The sequence below is a fragment of the Filicampus tigris genome, chromosome 6 (assembly GCF_054856515.1).
Source record: "Filicampus tigris isolate MCC_2025a chromosome 6, RoL_Ftig_1.0, whole genome shotgun sequence".
Taxonomy (NCBI): domain Eukaryota; kingdom Metazoa; phylum Chordata; class Actinopteri; order Syngnathiformes; family Syngnathidae; genus Filicampus; species Filicampus tigris.
In genome coordinates, this window is record NC_141222.1 from 3,895,001 (window position 1) to 3,920,073 (window position 25,073).

The window sequence follows — 25,073 nt, forward strand, 5'->3', positions numbered from 1 at the left end:
TCCAGGAATGGGTCATAGTCTCTTATTTTATTTTTTTTCCCATCAACATTCACTACACAGCTGCTCGTCCCGCCTCCGTGATGGACTTGCGGCGAAGGACAGAATCTTGAAGGAAGCATGCGACGATTGGGCGGGGTCTGATCGGTGACGGACGTGTAGTATGACATCGGTTGTCACCGATGTGAGATGACACCGATGTCAAAAAAGTTGTGTAGTCTGGGAAGGCCATTAGTGTTAGCTCATGTTTTTTTTAATTACCTGCTGGAAAACGATAATGCTTTAGTTTTTGTCCAAGTCACACCTCCACGACTTATCCATTTCCTTACATGGAGGTGGAATTGCGTTTTTAAAAAATTTGTTTTGCTTTAATTTACATAATGCATTCACACAGAGTAAGATGCAACCACCATGTACCGGTAGTAATATCACAACCTTGATATTTATATTCATTTATGAAAAATGCTGTAGTTACAATGTTGATTGTCGGAGTTAGCATGTCAGTCACTATGTTTATGTGCAGTCGATATTCGGGTTAAGGTCAAAATTCAGATTTTTCGGAGTCATTCGGAATAACCCGTTTACATGGCCTGAACAGACAGACAGACCACATTTAAATAACCCGTTTAAAGCGCAACACACGGACGTCATGACACAAACATCATCTCCGCATGTTACTTGCTTCCGTCAATAAAACACATTATATTCATGTCACTCACCGCACGAATGAGGCAGAAGGTTTCCTCCTCGCTTTAAAACTGTGGTGTCGTACTTACTCTAGCTTTCACCATGTTTTGTTTATCACTAAACGTGTATCTCCGGTGGGTTGCATGCCAAACAGCGTGCATACAAGCACTTCCTGTACTACAAAGACCAAGAGTTCTTACGGTTGAGCATGTGCAGTGCCCCGTATTACATTACATTACATTTTCCGGTTGGAAAGGGAGTAAACCAGGCATGATATTCGGAATTTTAAAAACCAGAATAAGGGCATATTTGGGTTATTGCACACATTTTCATGGCTTTTAAAAACCGGAATACTGCCAATATTCGGCTTTTAAAAGGTTTATTGGCTGCATGTAAAAAATCTAGTCATTAACTGTTTTGGAGTGCACACCTTTGGTCGCCAGAAGTGTGCTTTCAACTTGCCACTTGCAGACATTCCTCTCATGACTGCTAGTTGGGGCAGGCCAGAAGAGGTATGGGGAAGGAGTTTCTCTTACCCACAAACAAATCTTGGTCCCTCTCTCTCTCTCTCTCTCTTTCTCTCTCTCTCTCTCTCTCTAAATATATATCTATAAGGGCTGCACAATATAGCAAAGACATTTTATATGTATGTACTGTATATATATTATGTATTTGTCTGTAAATATAAAGTGGTGTCAAGCGACTAAAATATTTAATCGCTATCAATCACATTTTTTTTCATTGTTAACTCTTAGTCAACGGCGCATTTTAGAGTGGTACCTCTACTTTCGAACGTCTCTTCATACAAAATTTTCAAGTTACGAAACGCCTCAACAGGAAAATATTGCCTCTAGTTATGAAAAAAATTTCAGGATACGAAAGGTAAAAGTATGGGCTGCCACTCGCAGCTCCAGAGTTTCCTGAACGCAACATACTCATAGCTGAGTGCAGATAGACAGGTAGATAGATATGTGATAAATATGTCTATGCAGCATCCTCGTCATTCGCCCCTCGAGCCATGATGTGTTCCGATAGTTTGACCTGAAATACACGGGAAATCTGCAACTACTGAGTTTGCTGGTACAAACAAACTACTAGCTAGCTGTGTCAAAGGAGGAAAATGAAAAGAATAAAGAGAGGACAAATTACATTCGGCTGGTTGCTGCATTTTAAACAATGTGTTTGTAGGCATGATGCTCCAGTTTTGATGTCGCTTCTGGATTTTTGTACCAACCAAAGAAAATTATTTTGATTGTACCAGCGCTATTAAAACATTGTTTAAAAGCATCTCGGTGAAGCACTTACACACATGGCATTTTGTTTGAAAAGAAATACACTGCCTATTGATTTATGGAGTCGTGTTCCTAGAAGAGCATGTAAATCTTTGCCATGAAATATGGTTATTTTTTTTGATCAAGCTGCTTAAAGAACACAAACGTCGCCCTTTATAGTCCAATACCTGAACACAGTTGTGTGCAGTCATGTAATTGGTAACCCCTCTTCCTGACTCTCACACAGTGGTGATGTAATTTCAGAGAAGTGATTTGATGTGATGTCATGTAACAGTCACAGTTAGGTCAGCAGCATCAGGACTAGGAGCAGCTTAAAGACGGGCGCTGCTGCCATTTTTTGCACTCAGAGTAGCTGCAGAGTCAGTTGGTTGCTCGGTGTCCATCAGCGTTCCTCTTCTTTATCGTTGTGGGCATCTGTTTCTCCAGGGCGCTGCAACCTCCTCCAAGGCAAATGTCCATCTTGGGGATGGGTCCGCAGTTGTTGTCTTTTGTTTTCACCCTTTTTTCTAATCATCAGTGTACTGAACTATATTCCATTTTTGTTCTCACCAGACATGGCTGAGGATGACATGACTCAAGAGCAGCTCGCAGCCATCGCTGCAGAAAATGAGGAGCCAGAGATTGTGAACTACAAGCCACCTGCCCAGAAGACTGTGCAAGAGATCCATGAGCTGGATAAGGATGATGAGAGCTTACGTAAATATAAGGAAGCCCTACTCGGCACCGCAGTCGCTGATGCCGGTAATGAAGCTGCTCATTTTGTTGTGTTCTTTTAGGGAGACATGATAATTATCAACTTGGTAATTATTGGGCCTATATTAGGAATGATGATGTCATATCGCTAAATCTGAGAACATAAAATCTAGGGATGCTCCGATCGATCGGGCACCGATCTTGATCGACCGATTTTCATGGAAAATTACGTGATCGGAGTATTCGATCAAAGCCTTTTATTGCCCATCATAACATCCGATCACCCGCAGCTCATGCTTGGCTGCCGTGAGACGAAATGGCGAAAAAGTTGATTTGTTTAATACGCGACGACGTCCCTCAGTCCAAAAGCACGCAACCGCGCCCGAGCTACATTGACTCCAATTGAAACGCGGCGCCAGAAAGGCTCCCTAGCGCAGCCGCGCCGCCGCTGCGAGCAGAGGGGAGGGACGTAACACAAGGCTGCGAAGCATGAGCTGCGGGTGATCGGATGTTTTGATCGGCAACAAAAGGCTTTGATCCAATATTCCGACCACCGCAGTTGGTGCGAACATAGCATTGTCTGCTGTGTGTGTGGAGTTTGCATCTCGTAATACTGTATATGCCATGAAAGGGTATCTTGCGCGGGGAGCATATGGCCAAAGGTTTCAACACAACCAACTTAGTCCGACATTTGAAGAACAAGCAATTGGGGGACTATGGTGAGTTTACGAGGCTCACAGCATTGAATAAAGTCAAGGCGGACACAGCGCAGTATAAGTGGCATTATTGCCACATGCATCGAGACGCATTGTAGGTCGCTTGTGGGCAACAGACCCACTATATCATTTTATAATTCACAAAAAGATTAACAGTGACTTTTTTCTCATTGACAAATGCGCAAGATAGTTTGTCTATGCACAAGACAGTAAAGTTCCTGAGTCGTTTCAATTTAGGAACTCATTGAATAGTTGATTCCAGTGAAGCCTGCATGTGACTATTTTTTCTACTTTGATTATATTCTGAACCATGCAATGTTTAGGTGGCATGTTATTTATTTGACTTTTTGTATAATTAAGTCTTTTGAGACTGCTGATTATTTTGATCTGTTAAAAACTGTGTTACTTAAGATGTTTTTTCACTTATCTTTGTGACTGAGTAATTTTTGTATTGTGCCATCAACGGTTTTGAATTTCTTCATGCTTTTGAAAATATATATAGATTTTTGTCAAAATTACGACAATAATATTTCAGGTTTTTTATTTCGGATAATATTGCATAATAGCAGTCACCATAAATAAATGGAAAAATATACAGATATTCCATGTGATCGCAATCGGTATCAGTATCGGCCGAGCTTACTCATGCATGATCGGTATCGGTGTCATAAAATCTGATCGGAACATCCCTAATAAGAACAAATTATTGTGTATCCCTATTTCTTATGTTTGTGCGAGCCATCACTTAGTATTGTAGTATTAAAAAGGATCGCAATGTGTTGAGTTAGGCAAAAAAGGTGGCTACCCGAAAGTGACTAAAATAATGAGTTGAAAGTTGAAGTTGTCGTAACTGTTGAGTCTGCGAAGAAGTGGAATGTAATTGTATCCACAAGGGAGGATACAAAATCATGTTTTTGACGTTTTTGACATGTATTTGGGTTGAGAATATGAGCTATCGGAATAATACGTCTTTGCTAGTCACAGTAAGTATGCCCTTTGCCAGAGAACCTTAAACAAGCTCACTAGATTCAGCGGCATGCACAACAGTTTTGTGCGCTACCATTCATTAATATTGTACTTATGACATCCTTAGACAAACAAAACAAATGATAGGCTCCACAAATGACAAGACTGATGTTTATCCTGTTTCACTCTTGTGACATTTACTTTAGTATTTGTTCAGAAGCCAGAGATGTAATTAAAAAAAATTAAGTACTCAACCATATTAGGGCTGCCAAGATTAGTCGACGAATCACGATGACGTAGACGCTCAAAATCGTCAACAATTTATTAGTCCCTGAGTCGTTTATTTATTTGCCACATTGGTTTTCTCTTCAAACTGACTCGTCTCCCGCTTCTCCCGCTGGCTGTTTGCCTGTCTGCAATGCACATGCGCGGTAGTGGTCATCCGTCTTGTAAACAGAAGCATTGTGGGTAATGTAGTGTCATGGCTAACTGCTGTCTGCAAAAGAGTCCTAAAGTTACGGCACATTTCACCCAAAAATACTTGTTACAACGCAAACCTGCCTTTCATGGCAGTTACGATAGGGATGATCATCTAAAAAGGAAGCACATTGTGGCTTATGCCTGATGTCATTTCTGACATGGGAACATTCGTGTCAGGAAGCTAGCTGTAGTTAGCACACAGGTTAGGTTGTGTGTATGATGCAATGTTGTAACACGATTATTAATCACTGCTCAAGTGTCTAATAAAGGTATTTTGGTTCTTAAATTCTGTTATGAGTATATTTTAATTTAAATTATGTCATAAATGAATGAGAAACAGCAGAGCTGGGCACTTGACCCTTTTTTGCGGGTCCCGCCGCGACCCTCCACCCTTGACCTGGGTACCCTTCCGGCCGCGATATTCACAAACATTGGCGGCCCCCGCCCCGTTACGTGGTGCATTCTCTCCTCTGTGGGAAACTGTATGTCATCGCAACATGTGACATAATGGACCAATCAGAGCAGCAACAATTCCTGATGTGTGCGTGGCATGTGTTGCAGGCCTGTCGCCAACAGCACAATGCGTCGGTCACATGAATCAATGCGACAGTTGTCGCTCTCGCCGTTGCGAGAGTAGAAAGAAGCCTAAAAAGAAGTGTTTCACTGAGTAGGCTGAGATGAAATTTGGCCGCCTCGCGAGCACGTCACATGCATGAGGGCCGATTAGTGGGCCGGACTAAAATCCACTTCTGGCCATGCTTAGTCCAGCCCTTTTTTAAAATTTGTACAATAATCTTGATTGCCTTTAGGATTAATTTGTACATGCCTTAAAGAATTCAAGCTGTAAGGTTAGTATGGTTATTATTAAGAACAGCGATATGCTGCGATTTACATGATCCAATTAGTTGACTACTGTTGGTGATTAGTCGACTAGCAAAATAATTGTTTGTGGCAGCCCTAAACCATATGTTTTTCTATACAGCACAGTATGTATAAATCACTGATGAAGAGGACTCAGTAAAATATATTGTTGTCAAGTGTGCATTATTTATTATTTAAAGGTTAAATTACAGTATGTTGTTTATACTTTATATAGTTTAGACAAATACATTATACATACAACTGACAAAATGAACAAATGTATCTACATAACAGTAAATGTGGGTAGAAATCTGTGTCATTTGTTCATTTTTCAAAACAAAGCAGGAAGTAAAAAAAACAAAAAAATACTTTTTTTTTTTTTTTTTTACTTCCCATTTACAGTATTTTAGAAAATGAATGAACAAATGATACACGAATCGCTAGTGAACACCTTTTTATTTTTTTTTATTTTACACAATTCGTTGAGAATGCGTATTTCAGAATGTCTGAATTGCAGGAGCTCATGCCTGTTCTATTCTTGACAGACCCCAACGTTCCCAATGTCCAGGTGACCCAAATGGCTCTGATGTGTGAAAGCGCCCCAAATCCTCTGGTGCTAGACTTGCAAGGTGAGTCCCAGTAGGATGGTTCATGTATCAGAAATGACGTCCGTTTATCCGCCATTTTGTCCGGACGGAAAAAATACCTCGTGCCACGTTCTCTACTTTGTGCAACTAGACAGATAGTTAACAGCATGGAGAATGATGAAGAATGACGTTCCAGAAGTTGAGTTGAGGATTTGTGTTAATTCTTTTTAACAATTTTCCTTCCTCAGTTTTATTCCCTTATTCATTTCTCCATGCTGTTAACTATCTGTCTAGTTGTTCAAAATAGAGAACGTGTCACGAGGGCATAATAACCTGCCTATGGGCCGGTCCGCCTATGATTTTAAATGGGCTTACATTTTCCAACTACAAACTGCGTCCAACACACCGCTCCCTCCTGTGAAGGTCCACTACTATTCCATGCTTTCTCAATTTATGAATAATGGCTCGCACCGTGACTGGCTGGGGTCCTAAACCTGTAGGAATACTTTGTAAAGATTTCCAGACTGATAGATGTCATTAATTTATTCCTCATCTGTTCTTGAATTTCTTTCAATTATGGCGTTTTGTTGCAGCTTTTTGACATCTATTTGGCAGACTTAATTATGTCAGTTCTATTTAGGTGATTTCTTGATTGACCAGGTCTGGAATGTGGCTTGAATTTGGTCGATGAAAATGAATTAAAAAATGTGATTAGCCACAGTAAATTAATGATTTAACAGAGGTTGCGGGGGTGGCGGGCGGGTGGGCGTTGCGTACGTTTTCACACAGGATCAGGTACCTATGAATATTTTTTTCTTCAATCAAATCACTATTTAAAAACTAAATTTTATGTTGACCTAGGTTATCTTTGTCATATCTTTACATTTGTTTGATGCATTTAAACTACAGTGGTTAAACTTGACAAAAATAAGAATTGTAGAAGGAGGCCAATATGCTTTGATGGCACTACATTATCGACCAGAGCTGGGCAAATCGCTTATGTGACGGACCGGTGGCCGATGGCCATTTTGTAGGCGGCAAACGGGAAACTTAAAAAATAATAATAATAAAAAATAGTTGGAGTAAGCATAGCCGGAAGCCCATTTTTTTTGCTTTTCCATTATCCTCAAACATTACCACACCACTGTAGGTCTGGCACCACACCACACGACCTCTGTTGCTTTTCCATTACAACAGGCGCACGGCGGGAACGGTACAACTGTCGAAAATAACACTTCTCCAAAGCTTGGGGGTGGAATTTATTAATGCATGTTGTGATAACTTGTATTGTAGCAGAGGAGTAAGTCCTGGTAATATCCTGGAAAATAATTTCAAGAAAACAGTTGGCAACGCTGAAGGAACCATGAATTCTGCTCTTTACCAGGAAATCCAAGGGAACAATGTTTAGTCGTCAATTTGTGACTTCAAGCTGAAGAGCATTTGGGTTCTACATCACAACAGCGGCAGAAAACACATCTGCAAGTCAACTTCTAGGTTTTAAAGTGGCCTAGTTGAAGTCCAGACTTGAATCTGATTGAAATGCTGTGGCATAACCTTGAAAAGGTTGTCCACGCTGGAAAACCCTCCAGTGTTGGTGAATTAACGCAATTTTGTGAGGAAGAGTGGGCCAAAAAATCTCCACGAAGTTGTGGAAGACCAATTCCCAGTATATAGAAACACTTGATTTGGTTGTTGCTATGAGGGTCGCCCCAACCCCAACCAGTTACAGTATTCCCTCATTTATCACGGTTAATGGGCACCAGAACCCCCCGCGTAGGTGAAAAACCACAAGGTATGGGTTGACATTAGGGGTGTAACGGTATGCTAAATCACATTTCGTTTTTTTGGAAACTTCGGTTTGGTATATTTTCAAAAACAAAAACAGTTTTTTTTTAGTTTTTTTTAATAGGTTTATTTTGAAAAGTTGACAGGTAAATGGTACATTTTTTAGAAAAAATAAATAAAAGCGAACCATTCGGGTGAAACTCCTTTTATAATGAAAAAAATTTAAAAAGTCTTCATGGAATTGTGTACACTTTTTAGGAATTGAAATCTTTGAATATTCAACAGCATAACGAATTGGGTTATCTGTGTTGTGGTCGGATTTGTGTGATTTGTGTGAGGTTCATGAATGCATCGTACGGCAAGCGAGTTGAGCAGCGGAGAAAGAAGAGCGCAAGCAGTTGTACTTGGATTAATAAAAACGTGATAATTAAACTACGTCTGACGGCGTGTTCCTGGAAGACGCTACAATATGATAAATCTCGCTATTTATGTTTGACGTTTTTGCTCCCTCGTTTGAGAAACATTCACAGTCGGATGATGCCGTGCATGTTGGACGTGCTAGCCGCAACATAGCCGCCCATCTCATGTAGCAATGTCGGCACGCAACTTTCGGACTTATCCACGCACCTTTCCCCATCGGCGATGGGGAACAGGAAAGCCAGAATGTTCCCAAACAGGAGACTGCAGTGTAGCTCCGGCTCTCACTGTTGTGCCGCCACTCTCGTCTCCCGCACGCAACGTATCCCGCACGAGCCATTTACCATTTTCTTGTGTGCAAAAACAACATGGGGTTGCTACTTAAATGCGAGAATTTGTTTTTTTTTGCACATGCTTTTATATACATATACTGTATATGCTGTGTCAGGTTGTCAAGCAATGAGCACAGAGCAACGAACAAACCTCAAGTTTCTGGTCCAGTTGGGGAGAACTCCGTCAGACGTATTGGGATTACTACAGCAAGTATACGGGGATGAGACGATGTCACGCTCACGTGTTTTTGCAAGAGGTTTAAAGAGGGACGTGAGGACGTGCGTGGAAGGTGAGGACGTGGAAGATGACCCCGGGAGCGGGAGGCCTTCAATGAGCAGGACTGAGGCCAACGTCGAGTGTGTAAGGCAGATGGTGCGCAGTGATCGTCATTTGACGGTCCGTTTGATCGCAAATGAGCTGGGCATGAACCGGGACAACGTTGAGAAGATTATCACCGAAGATTTGGGCATGCGCAATGTCTGTGCAAAGATGGTGCCCAAATTCCTGAACGATGACAAGAAGGATCGACGCGTGCAATTCTGTCAGGACATCCTCGAGCGTCTTGAAACTGAACCAGACTTGCTGAGGAGAGTTATCATAGGCGACGAGTCATGGATCTTCCAGTCTGACCCGGAGACCAAACACCAGAGCCTTGGCCCGAAGAGTCAGACACCGTCAAAGCCAAAGAAAGCAAAAGAGTTGAAGTTGAAAGTCAAAGTTTTGTTGATGGCGTTCTTCGATGCGAGGGGCATTGTCCATTGTGAGTTCTTGCCACAGGGCCAGACATTCAACCGGCACGTCTACAAAAAAAAAAATCCTGCAGCGTTTCTTGAGTTCAGTGCGCGAAAAGAGGCTAGAGTTGTGGCAGGACAACTCGTGGCTGCTGCACCATGACAACACGCTTGCTCACAACGCCCTGAGCGTCCGACAGTTCCTGGCCGAGAAGAACATCGCCGTGCTGAAGCGACCTCTCTACTCACCCGACCTGGCTGCGTGGGATTTTTTCCTCTTTCCCAAACTCAAGGGCGTCATCCGGGGCTCTTGTTTTGGAGATGTGGAAAACATCAAGATGGCCGTGACTACGGCGCTCCGGAGGCTCCCGGAAGAATCCTTTCAGGAGTGCATGACGGCCTGGCAAAGAAGGCTGGCAAAGTGCTTTCGAATCCAGGGGGATTACTTTGAAGGAGAAAACTTGTAGTTTGTATTTCAAATCTATCTTTTCTAACATAAGTCCTGACACGCCTCATCTATGTTTTGTATTAATAATTAAACTTGATAAAACAACGCTTGCGATGATCTATGATTTTTCTTACACATTTTTTCTATATTTCTTTTAGCAATGTTGTGGTATTTCTGACGACTGTGATAATGTTGGTCACTATAATCAGTATGTCTACCTGATATAGCGTATGTTGATGCCTGTTTGATTTTGATTTCCACCAGGAGACTTGGCATCGTTCAAGAATGAGGCCTTTGTTCTAAAGGAAGGAGTTGAATACAAAATAAAGATCAGCTTTAAGGTGAGAGCGGCTCTTCTTACAGCTGTGTTTTATAGTGCACTTACGGCCCAAAATGTGCATACCTTGGCCAAACGGACACTCAGCAAAGTGTAAACGCTTCTTTATACTCCCATGTCAGCGCCTGCGACAACTGCCGCATTGCATCACCTGACCGACGCATTGTGCTGTGAGGCGTGTTGGCGACAGGTCTGCAACACAGGCCGCGCACACGTCAGAAATTGTTGCTGCGTATACAACGCCGCATGCATTCTCTCTCGTGATTGGTCGGTTACTTCTCCCTGGCTAACCGATTTATTCGCCACCAAGGAGAAGGAGATCCACCACGCAGCTCGTTGCTGCTGCGAAGCAAACTAGTTTGGCAGCGGCGTGGGTGTTATGTCACGTATGTGTGTAAAGAAGCTACACACGCACGCACCACCTTCGCCACCACTTTCCAGATCGTTTTTGCAATACGGTTAAATGCATCGTCTAGTCATCTATGGCCCGAGGCACTATGTCCATTGTTGTCGCTGTCTTGATGATTGTTGCTCTGCAGTATAAACGCCGACAGGAATTGGGAAATTCCGCCCTGCGGTGTCCCCGTCAGTATTAACCGTAGTGACGCCCCCCGACTTGGAGTGAAACTGCAACACATTTTCAAAACAATGCGTGTGGGTTACGTGCGAGTATAAAGGCAAACTGCGCGCGGCATTGCCCCAGTGACGTGCTCGCAGACGTTGTCCGCCGGAGTATAAAGAAGCCTTAAGACTTCAAGAGGTAGAAACAAACAATATTTACCGTGTTGAATTATTTTATTTTTTTACTCTGACAATTTGGTGTTTACACAATCACTTAGAACTCTTTACAGTATCAGGATAACGTCCTGATTAATAGAAGTCAGGGCCCACGAGAAAAAACTGGAACATTTGTTCTGGGCCACAAAAAACTCTTAACCTCAATTCGGTTCAATATTTAAAACATCTTCACACTGAGGTGTCTTAGGTGTGACATGCTTTCATCAAAATACTAGCGTTTTTTTTCCCGAGACCGATACAAATTATTTGTAACCGATAACTGATATTTGGAGCCGATGTTCATTTTCATAAAAAAGGAAAATATTGACGTCAATGTTGATAAAAAAATAAAAAATGTAAAACTCTGAACTTTTTTTAATCGTCTTTGAGCATATGTTTATTGAACAATTTTTGAGATTTGCATAACATTGATTAAAAAAAAAAAAAAACATCATTATTATAAATGTGTGCCAATGTGGCCATCTTTGTTGTAAAATTCCAACAAAAAGAGATATTGCATTGTATTGACTTAAAATAAAAACAAAAGGTGCATAGTGTTCCCAGGGTCAGTAGAATCTCTTATAAAGTTGACTGAAAATTTAAATAAATACTTCCTTGAAGTTAATACTGTTTTAAATTGATTAATTATCGGCTATCAGATTTTTAAAAAAGGCCAATATCGATATTCGTCAAAATACTGAATATCGGCGCTGATAATCGGCCCGGCCGATAATTGGTCTATCCTTACAAAATACCCCAAGGATCAAGAATTGCAGTTCGTTACCCCCACCCCCTCATTTAAAATAAATAAGTCTATTTATTGGAATTTTCTTTCACATGCTTGACCCTGTATTCAAAATGTCTAGTGAAAAAGGAGAAGATTGGTAATTTTGTTTGTTTGTTTTTTGAGACATGACATTTGTAGACACCCCGTTTTTTTTTTTTTTTTCCAAGCCTCCCAGAACTGCACGATTTGAGGAGGCGGTCCTGCCTAATGAAAACGAGTGACTGCTTGCTCGACTGCAGAAGCAATGCCAAGTTTGGCTTTTGATATAATGACGACTCGAGGCAGGGCTCGGAGGTTGAACAAGGCAAGTGGCTTCTAGACCGTAGAGGCATTTGCACTTGTCGACAGTAGTCGCTTAGTTTGTGGATGTGGCACATTGTGCAATGGATACACAAGCCAACACAAATAGCTGTGTCCGTGCTCATTCATGTTGAGCATTGTGTACATTTAGAGCAGTACATCATTTTGGACATGGAATTTTTTGTCAAAGTGTACAAACAAACCAAAAAACATTATGAACGAGTACTATGTCTCTCTCACTACAACATCATGCAGTCTTTTGCCAACAGTCTGGTATCATTCCCAACTACGTCAATGAAAATGACTAAAAATATATTTTAACCAAAAATGTCTGTAGAATAACCATAATGGAATTAGGCTGTACTAAAAATTCAGAAGTCAATCCAGTCTTCCCTTGAAATAATTTCAGCAGTTCTAGTTCAGAACACTAGTTTAACTCTGAGTGGTAGTATTAAAAATTCTTTGCCTTTAGGCTTGTCGGTTGTGCAAGGTTAAAAAAAACAAAGGCATCTATTCTCATTTATAGATTCAGTCACACTTTTTTTCTCCTTTTTAATAAAAAATCATCAACATAAACACCTGCTCAAGGAACCTCTCTACATTATACAGCACTAGATTTCTTTGTATTTGACACGTACGGAATCATTTCAATAAGACTGAATGACTGGTTACAGTCCGCTCAAGCTCACAAAATCAATTTGTGAATCCCATTTCAATAAATAGTGCAGTGCACACAAACTCCCTGAGGATTCCTCAGTCAACTGAGTATGATATGGATATGACAATAGTGAAAGAAGTACCTGAAGGGATTTCAAAACCACTAACATATATTTGTAATTTATCATTTCAAACTGGTACATTTCCACATAAAATGAAAATAGCCAGAGTCATTCCACTGCACAAAACTGGGAACAAACATCACCTCACCAATTACAGACCGGTCTCTTTGCTTCCACAACTTTCAAAAGTATTAGAAAAACTGTTCAGTAAAAGACCGGATATATTTATAGAAAAGCACAAATAGCTTTCTGACAGTCAATATGGTTTCAGAGCTGGCAGATCAACATTACTGGCAGTAACAGAGGCTATTGAAGAAATAGCAACTGCTGTTGATCAGAGAAAGCTAGCTATTGAAATATTCATTGATATTAAGAAAGCCTTTGACACAATTAACCGTGATTATATTAATTTAAAAACTGGAACGGTATGGCATTAGAGGTAATGTTAGACTGGATCAAAACAGTTTAAGTTGGGTGATGTTTCTTCTTGTAGTGTCCCCCAAGGGTCAGTTTTGGACCCAAAACTATTTATTTCATATGTCAACAATGTTTGTAAGGCATCAGATGTACTTAAACTGGTGTTTGCTGATAATATCAACATTTTCTGTTCTGGGTAGAATTGAAATGACCTATTGGGTAAAATCAATGAAGACATGGAAAAAAAATGAAAATCTGGTTTGATAGAAACAGACTATCATTAAACTTAAATAAAACAAAAATAATGGTGTTGGTGGTTAGATGTGGTGCAGATTGACAGGGTTCCAGAACATAAATTTCCAGGTGTTGTAATAGATGAAAAATTGAGCTTGAAGTCACTTATCAAATATATACATACTAAACTATCGAGAAGCATTTCAGTATTAAATAAGGATAAATGGTCACTTGATTACAATTTGCTCTGCGTTCTGTACTCTTCCATAATGTTTCCATATTTTAGTTACTGCATCGAGATTTGGGGTTATAATTACATAAGTTAAGTCAGTTCCTAATAACTTTACAAAAACGGGCAATAAGAATCATCAACAAAGTAGGCTTTTGTGATCACACATTTACTTTTCTTGCAGGCAAATCGATTAAAATGTGTAGATATAGCAACATTTCAAACAGCACATTTTATGTATAAAGTCAAATATTATATGCTACCACAAAACATTCATAAAATGTTTTGAGCGAAGGAATGGGGATATAAATTAAGAGGGGAATACAACTTAAAAATTAACGTTATTCGCACAAACAAAAAAAGATTCCATTTTGTGGGGTGAAATTATGGAACAGTCTGTGAGGGATTAAAACAATGTACGAACATAAATCAATTTAAAATGAACAAACTTTATATATTCATGGAATACAGAGGTAACGGAAGTGAGAGAGAGTCACTTGGTCAGGGGTGCACATACTGTTTTTTTCATGCGGTACTCGCATGAGTACCAGAAGATTGTCTTTGGTACTCACTAGTGGTCCAACGGATCACAAGTCGAGGTTCGGATTGGTCATGGAATTTGAGTCACAGATTTTTTTTTTTTTTATATGAGGGGAAAAAAAAAAAGGCCAACTAGAACTTTGTCTTCATTTATTTTATAAAACGCTTTTGGCCATAAAAAAACAACTAATGTTTAATATGGCCGTTTAGGAATGCAATTTAACACAATTTTATAAGTGATACAGTGTATACATTTCAAGGTGTCCTGCCAGACATTTTGAGCTGAATGTTTTCTTACAATTATTCAGCAAACGTGCTGTTACAAATTAAATGAAGACGTTTTATTTTTATATATATTTTATTCATAATGAAAAAGACTTGAAGTGCAATTTAAGGCACCTATCTTAAAACATGGACAGCACATTACAAAGCAATGTAGGTCCACAGTATACAAAAAGAAGTTTAAAAAAAAAAAAAAAAAAAAAAAGTAAGACAAGAGGCAGCTGTTCTACCAGCTAATGATAACAGCTGCTAGCCACTAACGCCGGAGACTTGTGCCGTATCATACAATGACAGCGTAATTAACCAGCGGTTTGTTCGTGTCCTAAATTAGCGACTGAAAATAATTTCGAGACAGCGTTGTGTTGGTTTTAGTAGCAAGCGTTAAAACTGCCTACGCGTCGAAAACGGAAGTCAAGTTAGCCGTTACGCCACCACGCGGGCCAACTTCAAAGTAAAAATTCACTAAGGCTACTGCATTGGCATTAATGACTCAATTTATTATTTGGTTAGCTTTATTTTGAAGTTATAGTGATCTTGGGTATTCAACTTCCTCTACTGAATGCGGACAAGTCACGTTGCCTTATTGTGAACGCAGAGTTTTTTTCACCAACCATTCTGCGGATCGTTCCCATCTTGAACCGATGCTTGATCCTTGCCAATCAAAGATGATTCGTTCCACTGATGTTTAAAGAGTATTGCTGATTGTATTTATATACTGTACATAATTATGTTGCTGTAAATGCATATGTCTATTGTTTAGTTCGGGTGTTTTGTTATTGTAGGTTGATGGGTTTTGGATCTTGTCATGTGGATTTGTAACAATGGAGTATTTATTTTGTATTAGCACTATGTAGTGGTTGGTTATCATTGTTATTGTTATTATCATTAGTAGTAGTATTAGTATCCTTAGTAGCTACCATAGATAAAGAATAGAGGGATAAATTAAGAAAAATGGGGAAGGGTTGGGGTTTAATAAGTCAAGACTTCTTTCCACTCCCTTTTGAGCATGGAAGACTTTTGTTAGGTGTGCTTTGGCTATTTTTTGCTCGTTCATATTTTTTCTCATATTTTAATTTGTTATTGTAATCAGTTTAGTTTTATCTTTCTTCGTGTTCAAATAAACATTCTTTCATTCATAACATTCACAAGCTGAGCCGTGATTGGTTGTTACCTGAGCCCTTAACACGTGATGTCATTTTACAAAATGCAGTTTTAAAGGTGTTATTGTACATGGAAAATAATGAAGGTATCAAATTAATTATAGACAAATATAAATTCTAGTGCTGTCAAACATTTTATAATTGATCGCGTCAAAATATTTGACGCATTTAACGCATGCGCTGAATAACGGCCCATGTATAATCCCACTCAGTTGCAGTGCAGTGAGCAACAGAGCGGACGCGTGCATGTGTAATAGGAAAGCAGGTAGGCCCTCTGGGTGGGGAATTCATATTCTTCAAAAAATACAGATGGAACAATAAATAAGCAGGTAGTCATTTGCACTCATTGCAAACGGTGACGTACAGTTCGCCCGACTCGCGGATGTCGCCCGCGGGAGTATAAAGAAGCATTTCGAAAGAAGAGGGCAGCTTTAAATCTCAGCAATGTGAATAAGTTGCTTTGCCTCAGCGACTGAGGATGAGTAGAGAAGAGGGCTGTCTTGTTTTGTGTTCATAAAGTCAGTTTAAAGGGGGAAACACACTGCGTGCTGATAACTGTACTGCTTCTCACATAGTAGAACCGGAGCATAACACTCACCTGTCATGTGACTACTTGGAGAACATGAAATTTAAGAATATTACACGGGCCACATAGGTGTACATTAGACACACGCACACACACACTTTGTTTGCACACGTTTGAAATATGTCTGTCACTGTTCTGAGGCCTTTTTCCGTTTTTGTTTTTGTAGTGAATACAAATACTGTCTACTACAGAAAGAATGTTAAATTAAAATTTTTATTTAAATTTTTAAATTTTCATCTCATGAGGATTTATTGTTATAGTAAAAAAATACATTACATATGAATTGTATGTTGAATGCATATATCCATCTTGTCTTTTATCTTTCCATTCCAACAACAGTTTACAGAAAAATATGGCATATTTTGGAGATAGTTCAAATTGCAATTAATTACAATTCATTATTTTTCAAGCTGTGATTAAATCAATTAAATTTTTTTTATCGTTTGACATCCCTAATAAATTCCCATTTTGAGATGTTTGAAAGAAGCAAAAGGTGTACTTAATGTCTTGAATACAGTAAATAACACTAACCTACTCAACTAAACTGTTATTTTTCTTGCCTCCTCAGGTGAACAAGGAGATTGTTTCAGGTCTGAAATATGTGCAGCAGACATACAGGAAAGGAATGAAAAGTGAGTGAACATTTTTGCTGTTTTTAGACTACCCCACAAAAGCAGCGCACACTGTAGGCTGGTCCCAAGTCCAGATAAAAGCTGCGGGTTGCATCAATCTTTGCCAAACAATTATGCGCATCCATCCAAAGAATTTCATACCGGATCGGTCGCGGCCCGGGTTAATCGACGCGCCGTCAGTGGACGTTCCAAGAGGGAGGAGCGATGGAAAGCGGGCTCGTAGTTAGAAAGAAAAGAGCAAAGTACACTGCTTGGACCTGAAAGTGGAGACTTTGAATGTTGGGACTAGGACAGGAAATGCTGGAGAAAGGTAAATAGATTGTGTGTCCAGGAGACCAGGTGCTGAGGCAGTCAAGCTAGAAGCTCAGGGCAGGCTTCAAATTGTTTTGGTGCGAAGAGAAATGATCTCAAAGGAAGAGTTGGTTAAGAATGTCCAGGAGGTGGAAAGAGGGTCAGATCAAGCGATGAGGCTAAAAACTTGACATTGAGAATCTCATGTTTAATGTAGGTTTGTAGTTATGACCCACAGGTTGGGACGTTGAAGAAGCGATGGGTACATTTGGGATCCAGGAAAAGGAACTCGCAGGGGCACATAGTGATGGACTTTGCCGAATGGATTTGGCTCGACTTAAATCCAGAAGAGGCTGGAACAGAAGGTGACTTAGGACCAAGCTGGAAGTAGAGGACAGAAGCAGACCACGTCACCTGAAAGAGGTTACTGACTGACTGTAGGGGGGAGTGTAGCTAAACGCGCGTAAGAAAACTTTTGTTGGCGTGAGGAAGATAAGAAGACAAAGGCAGGTGTGGTCGAAGCTGAGTAAGGAAGAGTGCGACTGCTTTTCAAGAAGAGGTGAGACAGGCTCTCAGCGCACAGGAGGCGTAGCCACTGCTGCCAAGTTGACCCGAGAGACGGGCAGGAGAGTACTTGGAATGCCTACGAGTCGGAAACGGGAGGAGGACATTCAGTGGGCCCAGAAAGTGCAGGGAAGCATACAAGGAAAGAGCTTAGCTTAGAAGTAGACGGAGGACAGGGACAGGACTACCGGAACAAATGAAAGTGGCAAAGGCCAAAAAGGAGGCTGATGATGACGTGTGCGCCAGCTTGGCCAGGCAGAGATCAGCAGCAGGTTAGGCTCTTTAAGGATAGAGATGCAAAGAATACTTCGGGGAGTTGGTGAATGAGGAAAATGAGAAAGAAGGAAGAGTTGGTGATTAGTAAGGGCAAATGGAAATGCACTTGGTCCTGGCGACATACCTGTGGAGGTATGGAAGCGACTAGGAGGTGGCTGTGAACCTTTTGACCAGGTCGTTCAATAGAATTCTAGAGGGTGAGAAGATGCCCGAGGAAAAGTGTGCCGGAGTCCATTTTGAAGAGATGCGCAGAGTTGGGGGAACTATCGAGGAATCAAGTCAGTGAGCCACACAATGAAGTTGTGGGAATGAGTAGCTGAAGCTCGACTCAGGATAGAAGTGAGCAACGGCACGGTTGCAGCATTAGCGTTAGCATTAGCATTATGGAAGAGCTCTTCAGTTGTACTTTGTTGAGCTTTACACACTGACTCTTCATTTCTTTTCCCCCGTAACTCCCTCCACAGTCGACAAATCGGACTACATGGTGGGCAGCTACGGGCCCCGCCCGGCTGCGTATGACTTTCTGACCACGGTGGAGGAGGCTCCTAAAGGCGTGATGGCCCGCGGCAACTACGTCATCAAATCCAAGTTTACCGATGATGACAAGCACGACCACCTGAGCTGGGAGTGGAACCTCAACATCAAGAAAGACTGGAAAGACTAAAAGGGGCGTTTGAGTGGGCGGCAAGAGAAAGATGTCTACCCGTTGTGTGTCGTGAGACGCCTGCCGCCCCGCCACCCGATCCTGCAGTTTCCTTCCGCCATTTGGGCCTTCTTCGTTTTCTTTTCTTTTTTTTTTTTTTACTGTTGTACATTTCATGTCGTCATGCCTTGTCTGCTTGGCCTGTCTCCTTTTGTCTTACACCGACATTCCTTTGACTCCTCTAAGCATCAGTAGCAGCACTTTGCCCCGTCCATCCAATCACGTCACCTCATTACGCTTGGATTGGTGAAACCTCACTCCCCATTTTGCAAACAACCCCCACTTGACTCCCTTCTGTTCCTTTTGCCGGTGGCCGCTTCTCCAGAATGGTGTCTTCCTCTCAGAATGAAGTACATGGTTAAAGCAAGTGTACAATCAACTTGAGTTTGCCTTTCGATCTAGTTGTATCACTGGTTGTGTAACTGTGTGACTGTAACATCACTGATTAATCAGCTGTCTCCCCACCACATCCGTCATTCCTTTCCTTGTCTACCTGCTTGCTGTCTTTTGATATGATGACCAATACCTGCCTTCATTCAGAGCTGCTCTACATGTAGTCTTACACTCTCCTTTTAAAGCAGGGAGTGTGGCCCAGAAATGATTGGTCATCCAAAACTGCCTTATGATTGGTTAAAGCAAGCCTCACCTTGCCCCGTGTGCACTTGCTGGCAGGTAGCCTGCAAGTCAAGGGCTCACTTCGCTATCAACTAACACCCACCAGTAGCCCTGTTGAAGTGGAGATTGTTTGGACAGGTTATTTGTCAGCTTTGCACATGGCCAATGCGCCCCAAAAGAAACCCCCTCTTGTGTATAATTGCAGGGTAATGAATGTTTAGTTGAATTGGAGAAAAACAAGAAAAAGCCCGAAGCCTTATTACAAACGATCGTCAAGAAAACTGCAACAAATGTGTGTCTCATTTGCTTTGGTGGTGTTCCTCTTTTGCCTTAATGTACATGTGCCCCCTGCAACACCTCCCAAGCTGGTCCCGATTGCATCGCCGCTGATGATGGGCGACACTGATGGTGTCAGGATCAGCCGCTAGCCCTTTTTTTTTTTTTTTTTTTTCAAACGCAGTGACAACAGTCAGATAACACTTAACTCCGTAGTATTTCATATGAAGAGAGTTTTGAAATAAGTGACTGGTAACAAACCCTCAAGAACTTGTACTGGACCAGCGCACATGGATATAGAGCTTTGTTGTTGTTCTAATGAAAGCTACTGTATGTATTCCTGCGCCATACATTCCTTCACATTGTATAGTTTCTATGAAATCACTGGCATGCTGGTGGGGTTGTACATGATATCATTTGTGATTGTTCCTGGTCAATAAAAGATTTTGCTCAACTTGGGCTCTTATTTGTGGTGGTTTGACTTGAACAACTGCACACACATTTTGGAACTCCAGGAGAAAGCACAAAGCCATTTTGTTGTGTGGCTGATAACTGCAGTAAGACTTTGTACCTTTTTTCATTAGCTAGCTTCTACACCAAAGTACATATTGAACAAAAATGAGTCAGAATCATTGTTTTATGGTATGCTTAATATTAATCTGTTATAACAAAATAGAACAAATACTTGAAGGCACAGCATTACAATATTTGACATGCAATGTGTTACTTTAAATGGCAGTCCAGTAAACAGGTTACCCCGATCTGGCTTTGTCTACTGAAGAGTAGAAAATCCATTCCAGGGTGAAAATGATGTTCTTTGCTTACAAGTTGATGCATTCAGAAACCTCCAGTTCAAAAACAGCAATATGAAATGACAAAGTCAAATGCCAATGTTCTTTCCTGTATGTACACCATTTACACATTTGTACACACGCTGACATATTACATACATATTACACATTTGGTCCATCTTTGCAGCAGTCTAAAAGGAAAAGCTCAGACTCATCCTGAGGAACAACACAAACTACACAACATTCATTCATTCATAAAATTTGGGCAGGATTTGGCACATCCATTTTTTTTTTCCAAGTAACCAAGGCAGTGTTTTATTCTTTTCACACTTTGAGGTCAAAAATACTCATTAGCATGGCTTTTAGTCTCTTAACACAACAGTTTATACAAAACAGGGAGGGATGAACTTAAAATAATCCAGTTAAAAAGAACAACCATAAAACGGCATCTAAAAGAGGATGTGAACAGGAGCAAACGCCTAACACTACCACGCCCCCCCCGCCCCCCCCCAGTCCCCCCCGCCCCCCCCCCCCCCCCACCCCACCCATCCACAGAAGGTGCACTTCAGCTTGTCATACAGTAAATCTGCAATAGCCCTGAAATTCTGTTCAGTTAACCTTGGATGTGTTTGACATAATTGTATCTCTGCTTTGCCCTGTAATACATTAAGGTTTTCTTTTTCTTTTTTTAATTTTAAGATTTCATCTGGACAGTTTGCTGATGACTCGAATGAGGGCAGCGTTCTCATCCTTGAGCCTCTGGTTGTCTGCTTTCAGGTCTCCCAGAACCTTCAGAAAAGAACAAGATGGTGTCAAATCTTTCGCAGAATACAAATAAATTTGAACTGTATCTTGCAGAGGAGCAGACGTATGTAATACATTTTTTTTTGCTTTTCTAACTTGTGCCAGTGGAGATTGCTGCCACCCGTGCCGCCCATAGTAAATGTGATTTCGACCCAAACAGGTGTGACATTCAGAAAATTAATGTACAGTGATCCCTCGCTACTTCGCACTCCAACTTTGGCGCCTCAGTGCATCGCGGATTTTTCAGAAGCATTCATAACAAATTAAAAATGAAACAACACAGCCATATCGGGAGCTATATTGCAGAAAGATGCATTGTTTCAAAGACTATATGTGAGCTGACTGGGTGCGCATCATCGCAGCCTCTCGCTAGTCTCGTCCACACTAACAAACCAACAGCACTTTTGAACAACGTTCTGTTGGCAAACTCAACGTTATTCAAATGTGCCGTTTGGCAGCTGTGTTTACAAGTTTTGAGCCGAGCGCGGGCGCTCAGCCACCCGGCAAGCACAAACGTGCTCAGTGCGACAATGACGACTAAACAAACAACCAGAGCTGGGCACTTGACCCTTTTTTGCCGGTCCGGCCGTGACCCTCCACCCTTGACCCGGGTACCCGGAAAATTTTTATTTAAAGATCATTAGCTGGCTAATTTACTATTCAAACCCACTGTGGACACGCTTCAAACATGCTGCAAGCATTCAACAAGTAATTTATTTTCCACACTTCTCCTCCTTCACACTTCTCGGCCTCCAAAATAAAAGCATACCAGCAAACCACTACACAGCAGGTTTGCTACAGCGTATTTCCGGAAGTAGGAAAGACGCCAGAAAAAGTGCATGAACTCCACCTTGATGTGGCAGCGTCATACTTGAGTGCTGCGCGCAGCTTGACTATACTCCTGGACACAAGTTGTTTTGAAACAGTTTCGTGCCCCTTCAAAAAGACAGCGACAAAAATGGATATCGTGCCTGCCACAACCATAAAAGGACCGAGATGACTAGACTATGCATTTAATTTTATTGCCAAACTAGTTTGCTTTGCAGCAGCAATGAGCTGCGTGCTGCATCTTCTCTCTCCTCTCCGTGTGGGAAAGTGTATGTCATCGCAACATTTGACATAATGGACCGTTCAGAGCAGCAACAATTCCTGATGTGTGCGTGGCATGTGTTGCAGACCTGTCGCCAACACCACTAAACAAGGCCGATTAGTGGGCCGAACTAAAATCCACTTCCGGCCATGCTTAGTCCAGCCACTTTTAAAAATTTGTCAGCCCCCACCCCCGGCCCCAAAAATGGGCATACAGCCGGGCCAGAGGGTCCGATCGGTCCGTCCCAGGGACGGACTGCCCAGCTCCGCAAACAACATTATGTTCGGAAACTCATAACGTTACTCAAATGTGCCGTTCATTTAGTCAGTCAAGCTGGATACTTTCTCCTCCATATTTGTAATGATGTGTTTGCTCTAATAAAGTTTTGTAAAAATCGGATAGTACAGTACAACAGCTGTGTTTATATGTCGTGAGCGCAGCACAGCGCGCTTCTGGCCGGCCGGCACGTCGTACGACTTGGACATTGCCATATAGAATGTTTGTTAGTTTTGTCTTAGGTTGTCGGAAAACAGCTTACCTTAACCCATTAATGCCGGGAGCGCCTAACTGCGTTTCTACCACTAGAGCCAGGAGCGCTGTTGCGTCTTTCTACCCTTAAAGTCGGGAGAGTGTTTACGTCATTTTCTATTTATTAGTTTATTCTCGGTTTCTTAACCAATGAAATGCATCAGAATATACACGTGACGGCGTTGTGAGTCGTCGGAGGATATCCGGAATTTTTTCGAGCAGTAATGGCGGACGCCGTCGATCGCAGGAGCTCTGAAATGAATAACGGCGCGATTGTCGACTTTGAACCAGTCGAACGTGATATATGGTAAAGATATATGTTTGCAGATAATGACAATAGCGACGTCTTTGTAACAGAAAAGAGGATGGTAATTACCGATTAGATACTCGATTTATTTTACATTAAAATAGTGCTTCTCTTGCACTGACACTTTATTTTTACCTCTTCGATTGAAACAGTAAATAATAATAAATTATGCCTGTATGAAAGCCACATCTAAGATCTCAAATTATTTTGAATTATGTTTCTGTCTGCTACAGGGGCTGAGATATTAATTACTTTGCAGGTGTTGAATTTGTGGGAAAATTTCAGGTTTTCAAGGGTAATTCCAAAGACGACCGACGTTTTTGGGGAGCTGTTGAGCCAGGCGCTTTAGGCCTTAATGGGTTAAGTACAATCCCGCGTTGCATTTTATCCAAAGGACTTTGTTGGTTATTGTGCAAAGAGAAAGTTAAGGCATGATTCTCTCCGGCGGCCGTGCTTCTTCTTCGTTTTTAAATGAAGTAGGCGGCAACAAAGGGAACAAAGAAGAAGAATAAGGATGGAAAGAATAAGGAGAAGAAGCAGCCGTTTTTACTTTCACTTTGCACAACCACAACGACGACGAGCGTTTTAAAGTGCAGGATTGGATAAATTACACTTTCTAACGCATTCTAATTAAGGTAAGTCAATTTTATGATAAAAATTAAAACTTTAACGTAGTTTTTAGCAAACGTTCCGTCGTGATCGTCAGCTGCCGTCAGATCGAAGCTCAATTCTTATCACAGCCTGCAGCTTGGTGTTTATTCTTCATTTTGCATTTTTAAAGTTAAATTGATTGCTTAACAAGTATTTAGAAGTGTGGGAACCATGTCGGGGTTTCGCAACTGCGTAGCAGAGGCGCAAATCCCTCCAAAATAAAACTGTACAATAAATATCATATAAAATAATAATAATCATCATAATAATAAGCAACGATACAGAGCAGCCGTTCGGAAAAATCCAGACATTTTCCCTCAATTCCCCATGGCCACCACGCCCCTGCATGAAAATATGACAAAATTATTTGTGAGGTATTAGTTTGAGCAGATTGTTTATTCTTGTGATTAGATGAAGATCTGGCCACATTTTATGACCAATTTTTGCAGAAATCTAAGAAATTCTCAAGCTTTAACATACTTTTCCCTCTCAATGTACACAGTGAACCCCCATTTATTATGGAGGATATGTTCCTCATTTTTACACTAACCTTCAAATGCAACGTTAATAATTCATCGTTTCACATTGACATGTTAGCCGATGCCAGCCGATCACAAACATCCCAGGGCGGGAACAACAAATGAGCCAAGCATGGGGAATTTAAGAGTTAGTAAAGGAACGTGCAGAACACAATTCAATGGATTTAGCGGCCGGAAATACGCCATTATTTGGAGCTATTATTGCTTTTTTGAAAAATGGGCGAGGTGTTGCGCTTGTCGTGCTCACTAGCAAGCCCGCACAACAATGTTATGTTACACTGGGGGGAAACAAACACGCCATTTTTACACATTGTGCAACATGGTCTATTGTGCGATGTCCTGGGTTCGTTTCACAAAGCAGGTTCAGCAAACTCTGAGTTTCCGGTTCCAGAACAGCTGATTTGAATCCGTTTACTCAACTTAAGAGTACCTTCACCTGGAGTTAAGCGCGTGCAACACAACTACGAAAAGACAGCATGAATGCAGCCCTGATTCGCTGATTCATCATGGCAACGAGAGAGGGGTGCGGGAGAACATTGCTTCGCGGGAAGTTTCAGGTCCCTTGCGATCAAAAAAAACATAACA

The 25,073-nt window shown here is 41.2% G+C and overlaps 2 protein-coding genes across 2 annotated transcripts in view; one reads left to right on the forward strand and one right to left on the reverse strand.

Moving 5' to 3' along the window:
- The window catches only part of LOC147145500 (rho GDP-dissociation inhibitor 1-like), a 33,183-nt gene extending 12,951 nt beyond the window's left edge, over nucleotides 1-20,232 (forward strand). The window contains exons 2-6 of the mRNA XM_086034103.1: nucleotides 2,529-2,717; nucleotides 6,238-6,321; nucleotides 10,258-10,334; nucleotides 16,990-17,053; nucleotides 18,649-20,232. Coding sequence (XP_085890229.1) covers nucleotides 2,529-2,717; nucleotides 6,238-6,321; nucleotides 10,258-10,334; nucleotides 16,990-17,053; nucleotides 18,649-18,848 — 614 coding nt within the window. The 3' untranslated portion in view covers nucleotides 18,849-20,232. The remainder of the gene's footprint in view (nucleotides 1-2,528; nucleotides 2,718-6,237; nucleotides 6,322-10,257; nucleotides 10,335-16,989; nucleotides 17,054-18,648) is intronic.
- An 883-nt stretch (nucleotides 20,233-21,115) lies between these two features.
- The window catches only part of ppp1r12c (protein phosphatase 1, regulatory subunit 12C), a 29,874-nt gene continuing 25,916 nt past the window's right edge, over nucleotides 21,116-25,073 (reverse strand). Inside the window, exon 20 of the mRNA XM_086033628.1 lies at nucleotides 21,116-21,358. Coding sequence (XP_085889754.1) covers nucleotides 21,272-21,358 — 87 coding nt within the window. The 3' untranslated portion in view covers nucleotides 21,116-21,271. The remainder of the gene's footprint in view (nucleotides 21,359-25,073) is intronic.